At 33.3% G+C, this 24,511-nt stretch overlaps 1 protein-coding gene and 2 long non-coding RNA genes across 6 annotated transcripts; 1 reads left to right on the top strand and 2 right to left on the bottom strand.

Annotated features, from left to right (window-relative positions):
- Positions 1-3,733: 3,733 nt before the first annotated feature.
- On the top strand, positions 3,734-4,770 carry LOC134270719 (uncharacterized). Its single transcript, XR_009992872.1, has 2 exons — positions 3,734-4,288; positions 4,443-4,770. It is a non-coding gene; the product is annotated as an uncharacterized LOC134270719 (long non-coding RNA).
- A 3,596-nt stretch (positions 4,771-8,366) lies between these two features.
- Positions 8,367-10,894, bottom strand: LOC134270717 (uncharacterized). 2 transcript variants are annotated; one of them, XR_009992871.1, is made up of 4 exons: positions 10,220-10,894; positions 9,769-9,948; positions 9,589-9,668; positions 8,367-9,438 (listed from the first exon to the last, which is right to left on the bottom strand). It is a non-coding gene; the product is annotated as an uncharacterized LOC134270717 (long non-coding RNA). The 2 variants fall into 2 exon arrangements; XR_009992870.1 differs by lacking the exon at positions 10,220-10,894 and having other exon boundaries at positions 9,769-10,183.
- Positions 10,895-15,398: 4,504 nt separating this feature from the next.
- LOC134270716 (uncharacterized) lies at positions 15,399-18,485 on the bottom strand. 3 transcript variants are annotated; one of them, XM_062752964.1, is made up of 2 exons: positions 18,309-18,485; positions 15,399-17,775 (listed from the first exon to the last, which is right to left on the bottom strand). In XM_062752964.1, the coding sequence occupies exon 2, from the start codon at positions 17,178-17,180 to the stop codon at positions 15,675-15,677; it is 1,506 nt and encodes a 501-aa protein (XP_062608948.1). In that variant the 5' UTR covers positions 17,181-17,775; positions 18,309-18,485; the 3' UTR covers positions 15,399-15,674. The 3 variants fall into 3 exon arrangements, with proteins under 3 accessions (XP_062608948.1, XP_062608949.1, XP_062608950.1); XM_062752965.1 differs by having other exon boundaries at positions 15,399-17,760; XM_062752966.1 differs by having other exon boundaries at positions 15,399-17,706.
- Between the last annotated feature and the right edge of the window lie 6,026 nt (positions 18,486-24,511).

Below are 24,511 nucleotides of genomic sequence, written 5' to 3'. Positions count from 1 at the left end.
TAACTTAATGAACGTTAAATCAGCATGCTGCAGTAAGTGTTAATGTAGTTTGATGATCTAGTACAGATTAAAATAACAAATCACCTCATTTTGTGGTATTATAAAGAATTTTTATATTTTGTATGATGTTATAGTTAACTTTTTCCTACAAATTAGGCTCCGCCCCCTCTTTGTAACCTTAACTGTGATGCGTGATGACTTCAAAATCTTTTCTGCCAACAATTTAACTAAATTCAGATATTGTTCATATTCTGTATCTAATCAACTTCAGGTTTATCAAAAGATTTTTAAGGAAGCATTTTTGGATTATCTGTCTTAATTTTAACTATTTCTTTTTACTATTTGACAAACGTGACAGTAGAACCCTGGGTAGTCTTCGGCATTGGGTGAATTTACACCCGGCGCTTTCCGTCCTCTGGGGGTAGGCAAATGTTCTCGTATGTCACCCTCAAATCCATATGATTTTATGTATATATGATATATGTATATTTAATTATTGCAGTGTGCATTCAATGCCATAATTACATAAAATGTATGTTTGTTTGCTCAAAGCTACCTCTTTTGAGGTCTAAAACGAGTTTCAACTGCTGTCTTTATTTATAGATATATGGTCTTTTTGAAGAGATGCTTTGCTTTTGTTGTGTCTTTGTTAAAAATGATGATACTGATACCACATACCCGATCACTGATCGTCAGACATAATGGATTTAATTTCTACTATTCAATTCTTTAAAACTAAAGACGTGTTTGGTTGTCTTACTGGGACGGTATGGATAAAACATGCCAATCACAATCATATCTCAAATGTATTTGTCGTTCAAATTAGAGAATAGAAGTTCTGAAAGGCATATACAAGAGATCAAGAACCAATTCCTAAAAATACGAGGCATGTGTATTGTAAGTTCCATACGAAGAATAATTCATACGATCACAATAAATTTAAATTGATATTAATTTTAATTTTATTCTTGATTTGTATAAAGTCATAACAATGAAATGTTTTATTTACATTTTGTTTGAATCTGTTTATCGGCATTCAACATATTGAAATTCGGTTCACCTTAGCTTTCTTTGGTGCCCTGTAGTCTTTTTGTTTATTTATTTCATCATAAAGATTTCCTTATAACTAATCAAAAATTTGTTCTACATTATGGTCCCCTTTCCACGTTACTCTTATCATAATTGAATAAATACTTGATAGTGATCATGATATCTAGTCCCATTTTTTCACTCCTACAAAAATTAGATGAAGATTAAAGCAGGCAGTGAACTACATTCTAACTGGATACATTTCAAATGACTGACACTTTTATGTATTGTGATATAGAAATTTAAAAGAAAAGGAAGCGTATGTGTATTATCAATTTCTTCCTTTCAATATAAAATATATACTGAAAGGAAAAAGAAACGCATATTTTACTTTCAAATTAAATTAAATTTATAATTTCGAAAATGTTTTCCAGTATTGTTATCAAACATTTTAATTCATCTTTAATCTACAAGTTACCAAAATCTTGTGTGACTTTGACTGATAATTCCTGAGTTATTGAAATTGATAAGTCGATACCCCCCAAAATTAAAATAAAAATTCTCATCATCTCCCTTGCACATTGGTAACAGCCTTGATTTTCCTGTGCATTGAGTTCACCAGAGCATTTATCTTTCTCAGTTTATTATTCAACGCTTCCGACAATAGTCTTAATGGTTGATAGAAGCTGTATCATTCCAAAGCCAACAAATCCCCCCGCCAAATGAGTGCCACGAATTTTCATTTTAGGATAGAATTTACAGAATCCAGCTGGTTTGGTACACGTGAATGTTTGTGAGAAAGTCTCGACAAACACTGGCTACATTTTCCGAGTGTGAACATGCTAAAAACATTACGCACACGACGCATACGTGCGCGCGTGAGAGTAAAATCGACGTAAAAGTTGCCAAGCTCACGGACTGAATTAGAGCAGAGAATTTCTGTTAATTTTAGGGTGAAAATATTGGTATGATAGTTTGCTGTATAAATATCGGTTTCAGTGACCTTGACAACAACCGAGGTGACATGATGAAAAGCACTGTCTTGATGTGACGTTGTTACGCGTCAACGTCACCGCCATCGTTAGTTGGAAACCTTTTAATTTACTCTCTGACAACTGAAAAACCTTTTTTTTTGTTGAAAAGTTTAAAACAAACTGCACAGCAACATCTTGTTGCCTTTTTATTCACTTACGCAATTCATTTACTGGAACCAGTGTTACTTCCGTCAGCCATACCCTGATTGCACGAAATTTATACTGATTGCAAATGCGGAAAACGATGTCTTTAACTCCAATGCACCGATTAGCACCACAAAATGTGATCATAAAATTGTCATCATCAACATGCACGTGTTTTTGGCTTATTATCATTTCCCCTACGTGACGCCATACATTTCATGGTTGAGTAATTTTGACCAGCAATTTTAGTGTACAGTAATCAAAATACACATTTGACAAATTTTCATAATTTTCGGCCATATAGTTAAATGTATTTCGATATTATGCTATTATGCGTTTCTTTTTCCTTTCAGTATATGTGTGTTTTAAGTTGTACCCATTTATAAGTGTCTTATGAACCTAAACTCTGATAATTATAATACTTTTTAGAGTGTTGATCAATAAAAATGGGTCCCCAGATAGCAAGACTATGTTGGGCCAACATTGGCAAAAGGTTGTATGGTAGGCGTTGGGGGAACAACGTTGGGCCAACGTTGGACCAACGTTGGACCAATGTCACCATGCCAACCTCCTCGACCATGACAGAATTCCTATGTTGGCCCAACGTTGGTCCAACGTTAGCAACTTCCATTCACTTTACATCCCAAGGAAGGAGGGATGTTGATGTTGGTCCAACGTTGGCCCATTGTTTGTAATACACTCTTAAAGAAAGTGTATTTTAAAGTTGGTAGTAGTATGTTGTTCCAACGTTGACCCGATGTTTGTAATACACCCTTAAAGAAAGTGTCTTTTAAAGTTGGTAGTAGTATGTTGGCCCAACGTTGGCCCGATGTTTGTAATACACCCTTAAAGAAAGTGTCTTTTAAAGTTGGTAGTAGTATGTTGGCCCAACGTTGGCCCGATGTTTGTTATACACCCTTAAAGAAAGTGTCTTTTAAAGTTGGTAGTAGTATGTTGGCCCAACGTTGGCCCGATGTTTGTAATACACCCTTAAAGAAAGTGTCTTTTAAAGTTGGTAGTAGTATGTTGGCCCAACGTTGGCCCGATGTTTGTAATACACCCTTAAAGAAAGTGTCTTTTAAAGTTGATAGTAGTATGTTGCCCAACGTTGGCCCGATGTTTGTAATACACCCTTAAAGAAATTGTCTTATCAAGTTGGTAGTAGTAAGTTGGCCCAACGTTGGCCCGATGTTTGTAATACACCCTTAAAGAAAGTGTCTTTTAAAGTTGGTAGTAGTATGTTGGCCCAACGTTGGCCCGATGTTTGTTATACACCCATAATGAATGCGTCTTATCAAGTTGATAGTAGTATGTTGGCCTAACGTTGGCCAAATGTTTGTAATACATCCTTAATAAAGTGTCTTATCAAATTGGTAGTAGTATGTTGGCCCAATGTTTGTTATACACCCTTAAAGAAAGTGTCTTATCAAATGGGAAGTAGTATATTGGCCCAATGTTTGTAATACACCCTCAAAAAATGTCTTATCAATTTGGTAGTACATGTACATTGTAGTATGTTAGCCCGATGTTAGCACGAGTGTTCTTTTGTTTAGGTGTTTCAAAGATGGGATATTTATATTGGGCCAACGCTGGCCCAATTATTATACTGCCAACTAAAGATGGTGTAAATTTTAGCTGCAGAGCTGGCATTCTATGTCCATGCTTTTAATTGGATGACTGTTTTTGTTTAGATCTGATATATTCAACATTTTAAATTTTAACTTAAGTGATCACAGCACCAAAGAGTGTTTTATTATATTTTTTGAATTGTGCACATGCATGATTATTTATTTGAAATAAAACCCTTGAAATTATGAATTTTTTCATGAGAATTTAGAGAAGACTGAATACGTTCTTAGGAACAGGATGTGAATGAAGCCTACATATACATAAATCAAAATGACACAGCTTTATAATTAAATTGAAACAAAAGTTAGGCGTTCGCTATCACGTGACCAAACTGTGGAGTGATCTGTCAGATTCAATTGCTCACAGGTGGTGATAATGCAGGGCAAGCAACAAGAAGTGAAATTTAAATTTATGGATTATACACTTGCTATACAGCTGCATTTAGAAGCAATGTAAGTATATTTATTCTTATTTATTCAGGTTAACTGTTAAAATTGATTCGGAATTCATTCTTGTCATGTTTTTGCACACAAGCACTGTAAATTAAGGTTAAATAACATATTTTAAGTTGTTTCTATCTATCTAATTCTTAACTGTCTATTACAGACACGATTGTAACAAAGAAATTCAGTCAGAGACTGCAAGGAAAACAAATGTTGTGGCGGTACATGTAAATAACAATGAAATCGAAGACCATGCATAAAGAAGTGTATAAAGTATGAGTCCGTATGACAAAGATCAAGATGAAGAAAAGGGAGGCGACGAAGGGACGGAAAAGAGCGGGAATACAACAAAAGGACTATAATAAAGGAAGTGAGCCCTGATTAAGAACTTTTATTTGATAATTTTTCATAATTTACCTCTATTGTCTATTTTAAAATTTATTTTGTAAATTATGATTGAATTGATGTATATAAAATATTATCACAGTGAATCATTAGTAATGTTTTCATTGAACATGTCCATGTATGCATTATGAATGCAGATTGAATTGTGAATTAATTATTTTAAACAGTCAAAAATAGGTTTATGTAAAGAATCACTTAACCAATTGCAAATGTTTCTATGTAATAACTACGTTGGCCCAACAATTTGCCATCTGACATTGTAAAAAACAGGGTCAACATTGGGCCAACCTAACCAACCAGTTGTTAAGGTTGGCTGTTAGTTGGCATACACTAAAAACTACATTGGCCCAACAATATGCCATCTGACATTTCAACATAGGGCCAACGTTGGGCCAACCTAACCAAACAGTTGTTAAGGTTGGCTGTAAGTTGGCATACACTAATAACTACGTTAGCCCAACAATATGCCATTTGACATTTCAACAAAGGGCCAACGTTGGGCCAACCTAACCAACAAGTTATTAAGGTTGGCTGTTAGTTGTCATACAATTATACCTACGTTGGCCCAACAATATGCCAACATGTTGAACCAACGTTGGGCCGATGAGCAAAATTACCGTGGGCCAACGTAAGGTTACCAACAGTGGGCCAACGTTGGAAAAAAAATTGGGCCAACGTTGGCCCAACTATGTCTTGCTATCTGGGTCAGCGACAAGATAAAGCCCAACGCTTTATTGAGTGTGATACAGAATCATGTGGGAACTTCTCTGAGTTTTACTGCAACACCTGTCATCAGTGAATTTGTGACCAATGTAAACAGGGACATCTAGAACAGAATATAGGACATAAGATTGTCCTCTATCACACGAGAAAGAGAAAACTTCCTTCAGAGAAATGCAGGGTCCATCCCGACGAAGATATCGATATTTACTGTGATGTGTGCCATGATGCTATCTGTTCTACCTGCTTCGCCCAACACCATGGTGATCATAATAAAAGTGACCTTGAAACCATATATAATGCCATTATACAGCAATGTCAGAAAGAAATAAGTGAGATATGGAAAAAAGTCATTCCTGGGGCTAAAGAAAGGGTTGAATTACTTGGAGAAAAGATAGATTATGTCGAGGAAGAAATTGCCAAGTTTAGATTTTTTATGAAGAAAAGAGCAGATGAACTGAAAGGAGTTGTTGACAGTGTACTAACTGATAGTATTAAAAAACTGGATGAGATCGAGGACTCCGTACTAAATGATATGGTTGAAAAACAGGAGGAAACAGAAGACTACATAAATTACCTGGAAATAATGATTTCAGACTATGAGAGCAAAAAATCTTCAATTAAACCCACTGAACTCATGACATTCCATTCAGACATTTCATTAGCTACCCTTAAGAAACCTTACAAAGCTTAACAAAAACTGCCCATTTTTACTCTAGGTATACTTAATGAAAAAGAAATAGCAAAACAGTTTGGTGAAATTGAAATGTTAGAATTTTCTGAAGGTTTAAAGCTTTCTCCTGTCACAAAAGTAAGTGAAGTAACTTTTCAGGGAGTCCAACATAGAATAAACCATTTTTCTATCTTGTCCCCCAAAAAGTTTTGGGCTAGTGATGACTTTGGAAATCTCATTCTGTATGATATAGAAGGTAACATTTTAAAGAAAATATCCACCTGTATAGGGTATAATCAATGTTACCACACAGTCACGATGACGGGGGAACTTCTTTACACGCACAACATAGAAAAAAATGTCTTCAGAGTAAATAGTGACATGAAAATTGACCAATTAATTGAGCTATGGAGCTGGGAACCTACAGCCATTTATTCCTCTACCATCAATGAAAACATTTTAGTTGGGATGATGACAGATTTAGGCCAAAAAATAACCAGATACAACAGAGAAGGAAGAAAGTTACAGGAAATAAAATGGGGTAAAAAGGACAACCTCTGTATCAAAGTATAGACTGCATTACAGAGAACATCAACGGTGATATTTGTACATCAAACTGGGACGCCGATAAGATTGTGGTGGTGACTGCATCAGGAGAGTACCGCTTCTCTTACTCTGGTCACCAATCTCAGTCTGGATTTCGTCCCTATGGAATCTGTACAGATGTTCTGGGACACATTTTGGTGTGTAATACCAATTCTCTTTTTTAGGATATCAGCTTTTGTGTTCACCTGCTGGACATAAATGGCAATTTCTTATCTGTCTTGCTAACACCAGATCAATGTCCTAAATATTCCTGTGCTCTCTGTATCGATGAACAACACAATCTCTGGGTTAGGGGAAGTAGTTCTACCGTCTCTGTGTACAAGTATTTGCAGAATGCAAAACATAATAATTGATGCACTGTATTGTTTATGCATGATCAATGTGTGTTACATGCAACCTCTTATAGTTCATTGCAAAATGTATTTAGTTGGTAACTTGATGAAATCCCATGAAGTCCAAAAGATTTCTTCATAGATTTATGATCAAACTAATTAGTCATACAGAATTGAGCATATGCATTCCTTCAATAAGTTCGTTCTAGATGGAATGGAAGGATTATATTTGAAATTGTAAATGTAGGAGTTTAACAAATGAAGATCTGTTTTTCCTATTATGTCAATTATGTTTTGTCTGGTCTTCAAGTCATATTTTTTCATGTAACACAATCATTATAATATTTTGTTGACAAACTTCAAGGAATAATGCTTATTTTACAAATCTATTATGCATTCTGTTTTACATACACTTGCTTCAAAGTGCAGAATTTATATCCTTTATTCTTAATGAGACATAAGAAAAGTGTTCAATAGAGCTCACATGGTTTTCGCACAAATTAAAGTCACATTGTTATGATGTAATATTGTGTAGCGGGACAACAAAATGCAATATAAAAGTATTTGTTTATATTATTTGATTTTATTTCAATTACATAAACTTAATTCACAATTATCAATTGATAGAATTTGATATATCAATTGCTGAAAAAAAAGAACAACTTTCCCAATTGTTATTTTATGGTTTCTCGCCACTAGCAGCTGTCTTTTTATCCGTTCTTCTGAAAACAATAGCTCTAAGCAGAAATGTAGATATGGGCATAGTACAGCTCCTGTAACTTGCATTTTCTTTATATTTTGACAATTTAGCGCGGGATGATAATAGTATTTTTCATATGTTTGACTGTGTTATATGTTAGTAACATGACATTTTTAAAAGTTACCTTCTCAAATTTAGAATCGTGAAAAATCAATCCCAATGCACAATTTTTTATGTTTTAAACCCAAACATGACATATACGCATTTCTACGCATCTGACTGTAAAATAAATATGATATAAACACATTCATAGATTCAATAATGCTGCAATTATCATAATAAATCGGTACCGATGAAAAGAGATGAATACGGTAAAATAATTCACAGAATGTTTTTCATTTCTCATATCAGTTTTTGCTAGCTTGAGTTAAGGTAGGTCCCTACCCAGGAGATTTAATGGTTTAAATGGTATTTTTTCTTTTGAAATTATTAGAATGACACTTAATTTAAATAAAAAGCACAAAAAATAAATAACTTTTCATGTTATTTTTCAAATTAGAGTGCCTCAATGACGTATACCCCCTTCTTTCACGACACTTTTTCATCCAGATTCAATATATGGCTCATATCAAAAGCAATATCAAAGCAAAATTACTTTCAAATGTATTTATTTATTCATTAATATGTAGGAAAGGCATAACCAGTCTCATATATGAATATTTATTTTATAATATAACTTTTTTTCCAATAAGATATCAATTTGGTGCTTTAAATTTTTTATACAATATCGTCATTTTTACACATTTTTCATAAAGTAATGGATAAACACGTTCTTTTTTTATTTAAAATATTAGATTTATATCTGTTGCAACTAAAAAGCCCCCAAAAATTAGTACTTTTCAGGCTTTTTAATTTTCTACACCTTCTAGATCATGAATACCCCCTTGCTGATCAAACAAATTCAACTCTAAATATCAGTAACAAACATATTTAAAAGAAAAATCACACTCATATACCATTTTCATGCATTATAAAACATAACAAGTCAATCTGTCCTAAAAAATCATTTAAATGCATTTTTTACAACTCATCAATAATTGAAACATGTCCGTACATATACAAATACGGCTAAACCACTTCAACATTCTTCCTTTCAGGCATGCACTCAAATACAAACAATTTAATACTGCTTTTACTTCAGTAACACCAGCATAGGACATAGATAAAGTTATGTTACAACTGAAAACTTTATGCTTGCTGCTCAGTTCTACTAATACGTACACCACTAAATCCCTTCTTTGTGTGATTACTAACGGATCTTTTGCTCATATTAGGATCAACATTAGCTTTTAATCTTGCCATGGTATTTGAGTCGCTGTCCATAATCACGGTATCTACTGAAAGAAATTTAATATGTTGTACAGCAAATAACATTTCTATGTTTTGACTGATTTAATATTGTACAATTAGTTTTTTAAAAATTGTTGGATTGTTTTTGTTCTTGATGTTCTTACCTTTCCCCCTACATTCTCGATCTCCAACATCTCACAGGCCATAGCAGGCTGAGGCTCCATAACCTTTGCTGATCCAGTTGAGTTCTTACAGCACTTGTGTTACCTGGGAGAATTACTCTTTAATTTTGCAGCTGCACATACCCTACTTTTTTCCCTACACTGAAAAAATGACTATTTTCTTCGATTTTTCTCCAACAGATAGGCAAGTCCTGTAAATATAAAATGCTGATATCAATTGTTGATTTCAATTGTGATGGAAACAAAATTTTTCATTGACTCAATACGATGTCAGGACCACCATTGTCCATGTGACACATTAGTCTCTACAATGTATAGGTTTTGATACTTGGTACATTTACCTGTAAGACTATTTTAAGCTCTCCCGGTACCCCGCTTCTGTCAAGCACCATCAGATATAACCGCCAGACTCCCTTGACTCCTAAACAATAATATTTTTAATTAACGACATAATTTTGTAAAAAATAATTGCAAATAAAAATATAAATAGGTCATGTATTGCTAGAAAATGGCATAATTACAATCTCATCTCCTCCTGCAGACTTTTATTACAAGTTTCCCCTGCCATTTGTCCAAATTGTTGCCCGACCTCTCTTCCTCTATAGTTCAGAGTTATCCGAGAAACGCTGGGTATGTTTAAAGCAGCCAGGAGTGAATTTACATGTGTTTCACCAAATCTGGAAATCCTCCGTTTATTATTCCTGAAATGAGTTCTCAAAATTATTAACAAGTCAACATGGAAAGTGAATATATGACATGATTGTCCTTGTTTATTTTCTGTATGTGTGTGTGTATAATTAGGTGTGTGCATATGTATGTTTGAGAATAAAGATGCTTTTAACAAAAAAGCAAGTCACATTTTTTATGTTTATATACTGACTATAACTGTTCTTAAAATAAAAATAACCAACATCATGATCCAATTTGAATATGTGAATAAACTATGTAATAAAATACAAATTTAATACCTACTGCTAGTTTGGTATTTACATCCCATGTATTTCTGCCATTAGAAGTCTGGTGTTTGCTTCCTGATGCCACTTCAGTATTATCCCACAGTCAGTAAATTTGCACTTGACAAGTAGTAGGGCTACATGTGCAAGGCCGAATTTGTGTTCCCCTACACAGTTTGACAATTGCAGTGGCTGTCCGCATAACTGACAACTGCTTAGATCATCCGCAAGAACCCCCAAGATCAACTACACGTCTGCCCATTCTCCACTGATTCATTTTCTCATCTTCCTAAACCGAATATGTCTCTTCTTTTCTAACGACATGAATATTCTCACCGTCACAGCCATATAACTCTATGATAATGATTACTGTAATCTAAGTCACTTACTGGCACACCACTTGTTTCGTCACATGTTAAATCTGTTTTGTTTATTCGATTGCTTCTTCCTTTATCTAATTTTCAATTTTTCTAACAAGAGAGTCTTTAACAAACCTGCCTTTAAACCTCGGCATCTCGGTAAACACGAGCGTAATCTTAAAAGTGCCAACTGGAAATGCTCAGCGCTATATAATACCTAAACCGATAACGGTACTAACCCGGTAGAACTCGTAAAGACGGATTTGGTTTTAAAATTTCGTATCGATAATCATATCCGGTAAATTGTTATGACGCGTTTGAGTAGGGACCAACCTTAAACTGTGTTATTGCATAATCAGCGGCTAAAGTCGCAATTGCAAGTTGCTCAAGAGTCTCAACCTTCTGTTCATCTAAAAAGGTTCTAATTTCAGGATGAATTAAGTTTTAGTATTCTTTATTCACAATGAATTGTTTCAACATTTCAAAGTTTGATCCAACATTTTTAGAAGTACACCAAACATATTTTGTTTCTCTCTCGCACATTCTACATGAGTCCGTGCATTTCTTGTAACTTCCAAATTGCTTTCTATACGCTTCTGGTACAAGTTCATATGCTTTCAAGCATTTTTTTTTAATAACAACATTATCTGCAATTTGCGGAGTTGACAATGCAAAATGAACTTCCCTAGCCTTGTAAACAAAATCACTCTGTAACAATAGTGGCAAGCCAGAAACCTCTTTGCCATTTCAAATTTTCTGCTATTTTCTCAAAGTGAATAAAATATTTGTCAACATCCTCCTCTTTAAATTTTGGGACAAGTCTTATGTTCTTTGACACATCAAACTTGTTATAGTTTGATTTGGCGCTAGCCTCAAGTTCTAGCTATTTTTATTTCTTTTGAGGCCCAACTTCTAACTTCTTAATCTGCAACTCATGCTGTCCATCTTGCGCAATTTTCTCTTTTTCATATTCATTTTTCTCTCTCTTAAATGCACGCCTTTCTCTCTCTCTTGTTCAATTTCTAGGTTTTTAAATATTAATTCATACTCAATTTTTTTTATTTTCAATTTCACCAGTTTTTAGATCTTAACATTCAAGTGAAACCTTGACAAAACTCAAACAGTTCATCTTTTCTCAACGTTTCAAGTAACTGCGCATCTGGTGCATTCAAAAAATCCTCTAAGTTAAAAACAATCTTGACTGGTATTTATAACAATGAATTTAATTCCCAAATGTAATAAGTTTAGATATTAAAATCTCCGAGATATCGTTTTTGAAAGTTACTCACAGAAAGCCAAAAATTCGATTATCCCGGAGGAGCCCCCAATTTGTATCGTACGTGGATTACACAAATCTATCTATAGATTGCTGTGGCACACTTACAAGAAAAAAACACACATGCAAAAATGAATTAAAACAATCATAATTGCAAACAAATACACAATACCGACAGAATTTACTACGCTGTTAATCTCCAATATGAATAACCGGTAGTCAACTTTGTGGACGTCTTTGTTACACAAGATGAGGTAATATATACGCACTTCCTCGGGTATAGTCCAGGCCGAATTACGAAGTGCGCCCACTACAGTCCACAATTCTATCGTCCCAATCTGCTGAATCTGCGTCCTAGCAGACGATCACGTGCAACTGTTCCTTGAAGTGTCCATAGTCGCAACATCCGAAGGGGAACGAGTGACACCAGACGTAACAAAAATAACTACATGCTGACGCAATATCTATTAATGATATGAGTATTGTTACACCATCAAATTTGAGAACAGGAGGTCTATAGGCCATATCGTTCAAAAAAAGCACCGTGGCCAAGATAAAAAGCAGAAATCAGTTCATTTTTGAAAAGTTAAACCCACAAGTGGTCCCGACAAGTCCTTTAAAGGGGAGATGAAATGATTTGAACAAACTTGAATATACACTAGCTCATGATGCTTGCATGTCTCTTTGACTATCCGTGGCTTTATTGTCCTTTACAGTTGAACTTACATTGTGTCCCCGCCCAATTAAAATATGACCAATCTTTGCTTTGATGTCCTTGAAATTTTTTTTCCTATATATTCCTTTGATAATCTATTAAGATTATTTATTAAAAAAATCAATGGTGGTTTGCCGATTTAAGTTACCGGCATTTTAATAAAACTGACAACAGGCAAGCGCTAATTTATTTCAGGAAACTCCATTAATGAATTATTCAATTAAAACTTAATAATTTAGACTATATACAAGAAATAAACTCTGGTCACTGATTAGAAAATAAAATGTGAAATTTTTTCCAGTTATGTCCGATCTCATTTTTTGTTGAAAGTTCTAGAAAGTCAAATAGCATTGAACCCGATGTCAAAAATAAAATCGAGGCATTTATTTACAGTAAAAGGCATGAACATAAATATAAAACGATTGGTATCAAAATGAGTGTGTGAATATATCATAGAAAGTTGTGCCAATATTTTATAAATAAATGTCATTTGGATGACATTTGCTTTTTGTTAGAACATATGAAATGGTACAATTTGAATCTACTATATCATACTTCAGTTCTTTTAAAAACGTGCTCTTTGAAGAATACATCTGGATTTTCTACATATATTTTAAAAACGTATTCATATATTGTATGTTTGCATCTCGATAGTTAGGATTTATTCTGTTAAATATTTTCAAATAATGAATTCTGATTATTACTTCTGTACGAGAGTTGTTTATAATGCGTGGATTAGCGCCATAGAATTAGAATAGCTTAAAGTAGTCCGATCCTCAGTCACATAAAATTAACAGTTGAATAATCAAATATACCATAAAAGTATCTCTGAATCCACAAAGTTATGTAAATTTATCCATAATATTTTTTTTAAGTTAAAAATTAACGAGGCCTGAACTACTTGATCTGTGCATTCGTTTAAAGGCAGCGTCGACTAAAGGTACGTCACAATTGAATACAATAATGTCACTATTAAACTGACGTCTAATTGCGCTAAAATGTTTCGATAATCTTGCATACCTGTTAACATTATAGACTGTGCTTGTTGAAAACTAGTTCATTCTGGCATTTCTATTATTTACATGTGTTTAGAGAAAAAGTAATATGATTAAACAACATTGGAACATAGTTTTTAGGCATAAATTTCTTGTTACAGATTACTTAATTTTATCTTGGTTTATTTCAATTTGTGATTTAGAAAAAAAAAAAACCACTTCAACCAAAGATAAACGATTTTAGTATTTCTCCTCGAATATATTGAAGTGGTTATACTCACTTTTTTTATTGGGTATAGAGAGAAACTTATCTCATAATGTAAAAAATATTTAAGATATAGAAACTTATACAGTGTTACAATCGTTTGTTGATGTTATGAAAACCCGTTGGGATTTATAAAATATCTAGTTTGATAAAATAAGTCTCATCAACTGTTTTGATATGCCCCCTTTTCACTGCAATAAAGGATACCTCCTATTTTCTTTTCCTTTTTTTAAAGACAGATGTGAATTGCATGATATATGTGAAACATTTCATCATATATTTTTTATTAGGTTAATATTCTTTTGTTAATTGCGGAGTTTTAGTAGGTAACTTTGTATAAAAGCACAAAAATGGTCCATATCTTGAAAGTGCCCCCATTTGACTACAATAAAGGCAAGGTAACAAAATTTCATTCTAATATTTTTTAGCATAATACATACAAACTTAATTCCAGGAATTAATTTTTTTTATCATTCTGTTTTCTTATTTTTAGCTAGATTATGCCTCGTTAAAGTTAATCATACTACATAAGGATAATTATCATATCTAAAATATTTTTGCAGAATTAGCGAATTTGAATATCAGCCTGCATTTTCGAATTGCAATTTGATCAGCAAATATATATTAGGTTGAAAAATGATGCGTATTCATGCAGGCATTCAGAGAAATTGTCATGATTTCTATACTTATTTGTTTTTTTTTTTTGTCAAGTATTCTATAATACATAGTGTAAAATGCTTTTGTTGTCATTACAAGACACCAAAAAAAATCACTTCTCATTTCATATCTTGCTTATAATCATTGGTATCTAAGATCTAAGGCTGGATTCACGAAAATCTTTTTTCTCTAAAACTGTATTATTTTTTTCCCCTTTTATAGGTTTAAAATGTCAGCTTTTATACATGTACGACCTTTCTTCATCAACTACACATATATATATAAATCTCTGTTGATTCGATTTGCAAGAGCATGCTCTACGTATGAACAATTTCTAAAACGAAGAAAATTATTGAAAAGCAAGTTGACGAAATAAGAATATCAGCAGGCTTGTCTAAAGTTATCATTTTGTAAGTTCTATGGTCAATAAAATGACAGTGTCAGCAAATACTGAGTCAAATGCTGACTGACATTCTTCATACCAATTGTTAGTCCATTATCTATATGATGAGTTGACGACAGATTTTTTCCCGTTATTTCATGATCATGACAAGGAACACACGGCAGGTGTGACCGGTCAACAGGGGATGCTCTCTCCTCTATGGCACCTGATCCAACCTCTGATGTTTTGGTGTTCCGTGTTTGCTCTGCTCTTATTTTGTATTGTTTTATGGACTTTGAGATTGAATACTGTTCGTTATCTCCATATCCTTCTTTCTAAGACTTCAAAAGACCTTGAATCTTATAAAGATGAATAACATAAAAATTGTTACACAAAAAAATCATTTTAAAGCTTCATTTTATTCCATTTTAATAAAAAAGTTGTCACCATGGAATCGAACTATTTAACATTTCTCAAATTTAATGGTTTTTGAACCACAAAAATGTCTTTTATCAAGGTAATTTCTTTCTTGTAATTTTCCAATTTCTTTCAGAACCGATTTGAATCATGATGCTTAAAAATTGACCTATTCTATCTAACAATATTGCAAATTTCTTTATAATAAACCCAATTCTAGTCAATTTTTTATGTGAATTTAATATATTTTTAAGAGAAATAGATTATAGACCATTCATTACATTATCTAATTGCAATGAATTTACGATTGAAATTGGATAAACTAAAGTACATGTAGATGATTAAATTATCTGTACAAATCTTTAGATGCATTCCCGATAACATTTGAATTAATCATGATTTCAACATTCACATTTTCTTTGGATCACATGTGTAAGAAAGAGAACACGTGTACCATAGCAGAATGAATATACTCTGTTGCTGGTGTATATATTCTATTCTCTTTTCTATTGTTTTCTTTATTATATAATGTGGTTCTAGTATAAGCTCCCCTTCGTAAGACTCTAATGCTGTGTGTAAGTCTCCTACAACTTGCTGACAGACTCCAAGTATATACCAAGACAAATATTTGTCTTGAATAGATCTTTCATTGTCACAGAGAATCAAAATGTGGAGATCTGACAGTGACCGTAGATATTGAGATTTGTTACCTAGTCTATAGTTTGATAACACAGACAGCATATCTACCAATACAAATGGTGAAATACACGTTCCAAGTTCACGGGAATTTTTCTTTCCATCTTCAAATATTAACTCTTCAATATAATGAAAACCAAAATAAAGCTTTATTCCTGTTATCCAGGAAATGTTCATTTCTCTAGACAAAGACGGACTATTTTTAACTTCTCTGGATCCTTCTTCGTCTTTAATACCATGACGCTTGATGTAGGTCCTCGAAAGTCTTTCTTTAGTCAGATTAGTTATATGAAGGGCGTCCTTATATCTGCCCGTCCGATAGTAATACATAGCTAAATACAATGAATGTGAGATGGTTCCAATCCGTGAAGACAGTTTAAGAATGTTGCAGAGATTCCTGTGTGAATGATAGACACATTTATGCGGGATATTTGAGGCATTGTTTGATATAATAAATGGAATACGAGCACAAACTTCTGCTGTGCAGCACTGTAATGTCAAGGACTGACATTGTGACTTTGGCAAATGTAACAAATTGTCTAAAGATTTTAAAAAAGAAAAACATTCCATTAAATTACAGAACGTATGTGAAGAAATGTCCAATAATTCAGTTTTTAAAATATCATTAATACAACATTGACAACCGATGTCGTAAATGTGAACTGTATCAAGAGGCATCAAAGATGGCGGTGTGCTGAGGACTGGTTCAAGGATGGATCTGAGGGTCGGACTTTGGAGTACACAGGATACACCTAGTCTGTAATACCGAGTTAGCTGTTCTAACAGGGATTCGCGTGCAGCACCGACAACCTTTTTTAAAAACATATTATTCTGTTGAATAAAAAAATTCGGAAAATCACCATGATACACACAATGAATTATATATGCAAAACACACCCAAAAACATTCCATTAATTTATGAGGACTCCAGGTTAAATGTCCTGCTTGTATTAACCAGAACATTGTAGTTTTCATGAAGTAAGAGCACAGCAATGGTTCCTGTACGTTATTATTGAGAACTTCACTGAGAAATATTTTGAGGAGTCCATAACATAAAAATTGAGTATGATTCATGATATACACTAGCTTTTGTTCGGCTAGAGAAAAGGACAATCTCCATTCCAATTTATTTTGATCGGTAGTACATCTACTTCCAATAGCGACGCAGTGAAAATTACTGTTTAAGATATCCTTTAGCACACTTCTGGGAGGCCACATGCGCCGTTGGCATCTGTTAATCTAATGACTCATAATATTTGGCCAATATTTGTTTGTAAAACAAGCTGCATTATCTATGGATAAAGACATATTTTGATACGTTACACAAGGACCATGATAAGTGGAATTTTCAATCTGCAGATTTTCACCCAGTGCTTGTTTATATAACTCACTTGATAGATAAAGTCTTTCATTGAAGGGTATTATTGATGATGTGACTAATATCCCTGTGGGCAGCGTAAGAAGTTGTAGTCTAACAAATCCAGGTGGGGTATAAGTGTCCTCCATAAGAAAAATACTATAATTTGATGGATCGTATGTATTTAACTGGGAAATCACACTTATTAATTTACAATGACAACACCATGCCATGTTATCCTTATCGGATGTTTTTAACCTGAATCCCTCACGACGACTTCCGCTTAACATACTTCTTTCTCCTCTCGCCAAAGACATTTTTATATCTATCATATCCTCCATGTCTTTCACGTCTCGTCTTATGCCCACTTCCGTCGGGAACCCTATCCTACGACAAAGACCATTATACAGAATCTCTGATAGGCGGTGAGAGTTATCCATTCTGTAAATTATGTACCTATTCAGAATTTATAATATTACGTATTAATAAAAACGAATTTACAAACAAATATTTAAGAAAGCAGTCTGTTTATGAAAAAAAGCTTTGTAACGAACGGGTTGTATTTACAAGACGCCCATGGGCAACATCCCCACCTGATAACTTTGTCTGTTTTTTTTAGTACAGGATTGACCCTTTTGTTATCTTTTGTAACCCTGCCCTACCTCAGAGGTCATGATTTGAACAGTTTAGAATCTTTATAACCCCAGGATGCTATCAGAAGAGTTTTATCTTTTCTGGTCAAGTAGTTCAATAAAAATTCATTGTAAAACTTGCATTCGCTTTTGTGGCCCCGGTGTCATGATTTTAACACTTGAGAATTTAAATTACCCCAGGATGCTTCTCATATTCTCGAGAGGGACGTTAAAAAATATACAATCAATCAATCCTTTAAAATTATTCGAACATTTTTTTTTTAATTTATTAAAACGTATGTGAAGGAATTTCTAATTTAGCATTTGAAATAAATACAAAATTTTAAGTTGTCCTACCTGTTTTATTTTCTATCAAATATTACTGCCATGAAAGGTAAATATTTCCGGTACCAGTTTCCAATGTCAGGAATGGTAAAAACACCGTATTTCAACAGGATGTGCACCATTGGAAAAAATTCTTTGCTGAATAAAGTTACTATAAAACGCATTTCTTTAAACCTTACGTTAAGGAAGCATAAAACGGTGTAATCTGAAGACGGACATCTGGTGAATAGTAATACTGCAAAATGTGCTTTTAGTTGATATATTTGTTTTCTGTCACCGGTGGTACGAAAAACACTTAGGATGTCGGAAAGAGGATTTTTGCGAAATTCTGAATGGTTTTTTGGTGAGAGACTTAAATCCGATATTGTCCAATCAAATGGTTAAAACAATTATGATTTTGGACATGGACATGGGGTATTATTTTTTTACAACTGTGTAATAATTGAAACAGCACTTTTGAACACATAAACGTGTTTTTTTAAAAGAGTTACGTTGCTGAAACTTCGTTGGGCAAAAAGCATTATTATTTTTTTTTTTTAAATTCACAAGCGTGGGATATTCATCATTCCATATTTAAACATTCAAATATTTGCGATTATCTGCATCATTTTAGAATATAACTAGCAATATATTTGTTGATTTTCTTTATTTCCAAAGTGTTACTTTAAAATTTTATTTGTGTTTTGTGGGATTGTGTTTTGTGACTTAAACTATCTGTTTTGAAGTAAAAAAATCTATACCTTTGGAAACTGTAAGACATACTGCTAGAAAAAAGTATCTCCTAGGAAAAAAAAAATGCTTGAACGTGATTCCTTTAATTTTTTAATCGTCAATTTGTCTTACTTATGCAGCATTTACCTTTTTCAACTTGCAAACAGCCTTTATCAATCTCATTTGATCCGATAAACTCAATGCGTGTACTATGAATGACAAATTTCTAAAACTAGTAAGTTATTGTAAAACAAGGTGATGATACAGGAATACCAACAGAGTTGTTTAAAATCACCATTTTTTAAGTTCTATGGCCGATGAAATGGCCTTGTCAGCAAATACAATTAATCATCAATCAAATGCTGAATGATGTGTTTCAATTATTGTTTTATATTTGATACAATTAATTGACGACACAATTTCCGTTATTTTCAGATCATAACTGAAAGCAAACAATGGGAGTGACCGGTGGGTAGGGTGTGCGCATTCCTCCATGGCACCTAATCCCAACTCTGATGTTTTGAGGTCCATGTTTGCTCTTCTCTTTTTTGCAATACTTTATAGATTTTTATCGTGAATACTCGATATACCGGTAAACTCCATATGTTAGAAAGTTATTTTTTTTATCTACAGAAGGATATGAACCTAATGAACAGTATTCAATTTCAAAGTCCATAAAACAATACGCAATAGGAGCAGAGCAAACACAGACCTCCGAAATATCAGAGGTTGGTTCATGTGCTATGAAGGAGTGATCGTCTCCTGCTTGACTGGTCATGCCTGCCGTGTGCCCCTTCTCATAATTAGGTTTTAAGAAACAGAAACATATCTTTCACAAAGCAAAATTAACGGTTATGGAACCAATTTATACAGGCAGAAAATTGTCCAAAAAGACTAAAATCGGGAAGTCCAAGATGTACGGCAGTCCGTGAGGATCGTTTTTTGGCCAATTTTGCAGAGACGCACAGCTTCCAAAATGCTCTTGAGCTTTATATTGGGCATATGAGAGCAACGAACAGACGGATTTCTACTCAAACAGTTTGAAACAGACTTCAAGAAGCAAATCTCAAGGCTTGCCGACCAGTTGTACGTCCTGTATAAAAATTAGAGTGCCGCAGAAATCGACTACAGTGGGCAACAGAGCACACAAATTTGGCAATAACGTCATTGGTATTCTGTTCTCTTCTTAGACGAGTCCCGATTTTTTTTTGACCTCCATGATGACAGAAGACCTGTTAAAATTGTAAAATCGAAAAGATATGCTGATTGTGTCATTTTTGACCTATACAGGGTAAATGGAGGTTTGATGATGATTTGGACAGTTAAAAGTCTTGACTACAAAACCGATCTGCACATTATTGAAGGCAACCTAACAAGTTTAAAATATCGAAATGATATTCTTCATTCTATTGTTAGACGTATTGCATGTACTCTGGGTAAGGATTTCATCTTAATGGACGATAATGCTTGACTTATTAGAGTCCGATTCATAAACAAATACATGGAAAGTGAAACAACGTAGCGTATGGACCCGCCAAGTCGTTTTCTTCTAACACTTCCCCAAAATCGACGGGAGCTTCAGACAGAAATGCAGGAGGAATGGCAACAGATCACTCAGGCTAGCCTTGGACGGCTGATGGGCAGCATGGGTCTGCGCTGCAGGGCCTCGCGGGGAAGTCATACAAAATACTGGGAATCATTTTAGTGATATATTTTGACTCTTCTGAGAAAAAAATCTCATTTTCAGGTCTACCCCCAACATACCGAATTCTAAAGTGACTGTAATTAACAATTCAAACAAATTCATCAAATCTAATGTTTAATTTTCATTTTTTAAATATAAAATATGATACAAAAATTAAAAATGCATTTTGTTTTCTTTGATACAGTATTTGTAAAACATATTTAATTTGATGATCCTTAACTTTTATTGTCCAGTATACATCATGATTAATAGATACGTGGTCACAAATACTCCAGTTGATAAATACTGGTATTGCAACCTAAACTGAGCGGTTGTTATTTTTCAGAAATTTGCTTTTGCTCTTAGGTTAAGTCTTTCGAGATTTAATCATGACATTTTTTGATTTTATGACGGTATATATACATTTTTTTTTATCATTCTATGGCCGTTTGATACTCACATAATCATGTCTATAATTAAATAAACAGTATTTTTTTCATATATCATACAGCGAATACAAATATAAATATAACAAAAATTCTCAGGAGGAGCCTGATAACCATTCCTTTCTCTTTGTCTCAACAGTTTTATGCCTTTTAGAAATAAAGGTCAAGACTAAATCTGCAAAAAAGTTCAGGAGTGAACCTCCTTGAGTGAATTTTAAAAACTTCACCTGAGAGAGAGAGAGAGAGAGAGAGAGAGAAAAGAGAGAGAATGAGAGAGAATCTCGACTACGGTTGAGGTAGAGAGGGGGACACATCGTTGATTTTGCAAAGCAATTTGAAACTTACTGTGTCAAAATTTAAACTTTCTTATTTTAAATACATTTATAGTTTATTTTGATCTATGCTTTATTTGGATAAAGATATTGGAGGGAAAATGTCAAGATATGATTTTCGATTAAGACACAAATTTGAGTGTATTGGATCAAAGTCATATGAAATGTACTCTAGCGCCAAAAAAATGGATATTTGCCCCCATAATTTTTTCGTGTTTAATTAAGCTGTTTGTATAGAAACCAGAAGTATCCTTGACAAAACAATAATTACTTTAAATTTATCAGGAGCCATCATCGTTAAGTCTTACAGTAAAGAATATTCAACGCTATTGGACCAGGCTCAATTTTTGTTTTATTTTCAAATGCAATAATTTTTTGTTCAAAACAATCTAAAAAGAACAAGACATTTTACAATGAAGTGTGTTTCCTGTATAAAGCCTAGTGGTGCCATTTACCTTGAACTTGTCGCTGTTTATGCAGTTTTGAAATAAATGAGGACAAAAGTGGTCTGTTTGTACAGGAATGTATTCTATTATTTTTTTTTTATATTTTGTCGTAATGCCCTTGATTGTTTGAGCTACTTTTCCTTCTTCCTTATTCCAAAACGAATGCAATTCCCTTAAATAGCAGCTATAACTATCTCCATATGTCCAGGCTTCCGTCTCATAGCCGTTATACGTGGTGGGTTTTTTTTCTTCATCATATCTGAAATTATGTTTTTGTAAAACTGTTTCGTTGTTCACAATTCATGATATATATATTTTTTATAAACACTCTAAGTAAAAAGCCTTATTTTTAATTCTAGAGCAACATTTGTTAAAAATTTTCGTGGACTTTTTCTATCTTTGAAATTGAACTTGAATTTAAACATATGAAATAGACATTCAAATCCTTTTTAAAGTAGCTCCACGTTTTAGAAACTTAAAGATGTGTACAAACAAATAATCATTGTAATTTTCGATTTAATCTAGGCTATTTCATTGTCTTTTTTGATTTATTTTTATGATTTCGGGGTTGTACGCATTCTATGATATTATCTGCGTGACTATAAAAAGTGATCAAACAAAAATAAGTAAAGAATGGAGTATGCTGTTATTTCAGTTAACGATCCTACAAAAAATGTTATCATAAGAAACCATAGAAAACATTTTACAATAACACAATTCATGTTAAATATCTATACCTCAAAGCTTATATTCTGATGATTATTTCTGAGTACGCCTTAACAGAACGCTTAGATTCTCTCTCTCTATTCTTCCTCTCTCCCTTTCTCAAAGGGAACCAAACAAATGAAAAATAATTCAGTTTCGATGTTGTAAATTGATAAAATAATCCAATGTTTTCCCTGCGTCCACTTCTAATTGTACACGTCCATTTTTGTGTCTATCATTGAATGTATTGATTGTAACAGATAGAAATTATGTACATGTAAGCTGCATGTTTCCAATCTTGCTAGTTAATATTCCGCTGTCTTAAGCTTAAGACATGTCATTATGACCATAGAATGTAGCTAGGAAATTCCGACTTTAAACAAGATTTACTCCTTATCAACCAGAAACCCAAGCAAGTGTTTTTCTTCTTCTCAATCAAAAGCTGTTTAAAAACGTCTGCTTCATAGGAATACAAAACAGGTCAGCTAGTAAAGTTAGACAAATCTTACAGTTTATAACAAGTATAAAGAACGACCAATGACAATGTTTATGTCTAAGCAGGGTTCTCCAGAGGACAATTAACGTGGTGGCCCCGCCACAATAAAATTCTTTAGCGCCACAGTTAAAAAAATCAGTGCAATGTAGCTCCGCCACATTTAAAATATTAGCGTCACAGTTAGGTTGTCTATGTCAGTATGATAAATATTTAAATTTTTAAATTAATTAAAATTCTAAATCTCAAAATTATGTGATGTTTTGAACTTTTCAGTTTCTTATGCTTATTATTCTTAAATTCATCAATTATTTTCCCAAATAATTAACTAAATGTTATTTGTATTTAAATAATGATTCATATGTGCTGTGGGTTTTTCAACATATTTTGGTATCACTTCATGAATTAGTCACAAAATGACCGCTAGTATTAGAACTTCGTGCAATTCTTGTGCCACTTTTAACCTCCTTCCCCGCAGTCTCGCATTTTAACGCATGTACCATTTCCTATATCTAACGCAAAATCACGCATTTACCGATTGTTTGATTGTTTATGTTAAACATTCCTCTGGAGAATTTTTCACTGATATGGAGACGCCACTGATGCAGGTGAAGGGCTTCAAATTTAGACATATACGAGGGGTGATCAAAAAGTTCGCAAACTAATTGAATAACTTCCATAAAAGATACGATATTTGGTTTCAATGTTGATTATATTTTAAATTAATGCTCTCCGATTTTACTGCACTTCAACCTTTGTTCAGCGCATGCGTGAATCACGTGATATTGGCGGTCACGTGACCCCCCTCCTTGGTGTTCTGTCACAGAAGTTGAAAGATTTTTCTGACTTTTATATTTCTTTCCATGTGAGTTAATTATTATGACAAGAACAATTCATTTGTCAGAAAGGGTCATATCTCGGCAACAGAATGGGTGGAAAAGAATAACCTTTTCAAAATTAGGCGTGGCGACCATTAAAACACAAATCTTCTGTCTCGAGAGAGAGACTTTTATTCAAGGTGAAAAGAGAATAGGTGCCTCCTTTTTATCATATTTTATATGTTTAAAATCTAAAGTAAACGATATCTTGTGAATTTGATAATTATCTTATTGTTCAAATGTTCAACTATTTTTTAAAGTGTTAATTGGAAATCATTGATAGCAAATTGCTTGATTGAAAATACATATCTTTTCAAAATCGCTTTCACTGGGCAAGATGACATGTATCATTTTTTACCATCTGCCTTCCTTCACTAAAACGATCCGTCCATTCATTATTTGAATTTATATGAACTCATTTATATTCAATATATATTGTGTATGGCTATGTGTGTACCGAATTTCATTCTAATCTGAATTATGATTTTGTAGATATAGAAAAAGTTTTTGATCACTCCTC

The sequence above is a fragment of the Saccostrea cucullata genome, unplaced genomic scaffold, assembly GCF_032062105.1.
Source record: "Saccostrea cucullata isolate Sc308-1 unplaced genomic scaffold, CSIRO_AGI_Scuc_v1 ctg2826, whole genome shotgun sequence".
NCBI lineage: Eukaryota > Metazoa > Mollusca > Bivalvia > Ostreida > Ostreidae > Saccostrea > Saccostrea cuccullata.
The sequence above is the reverse complement of the archived record's forward strand: the minus strand, read 5'-3'. Positions and strand labels throughout refer to the sequence as shown.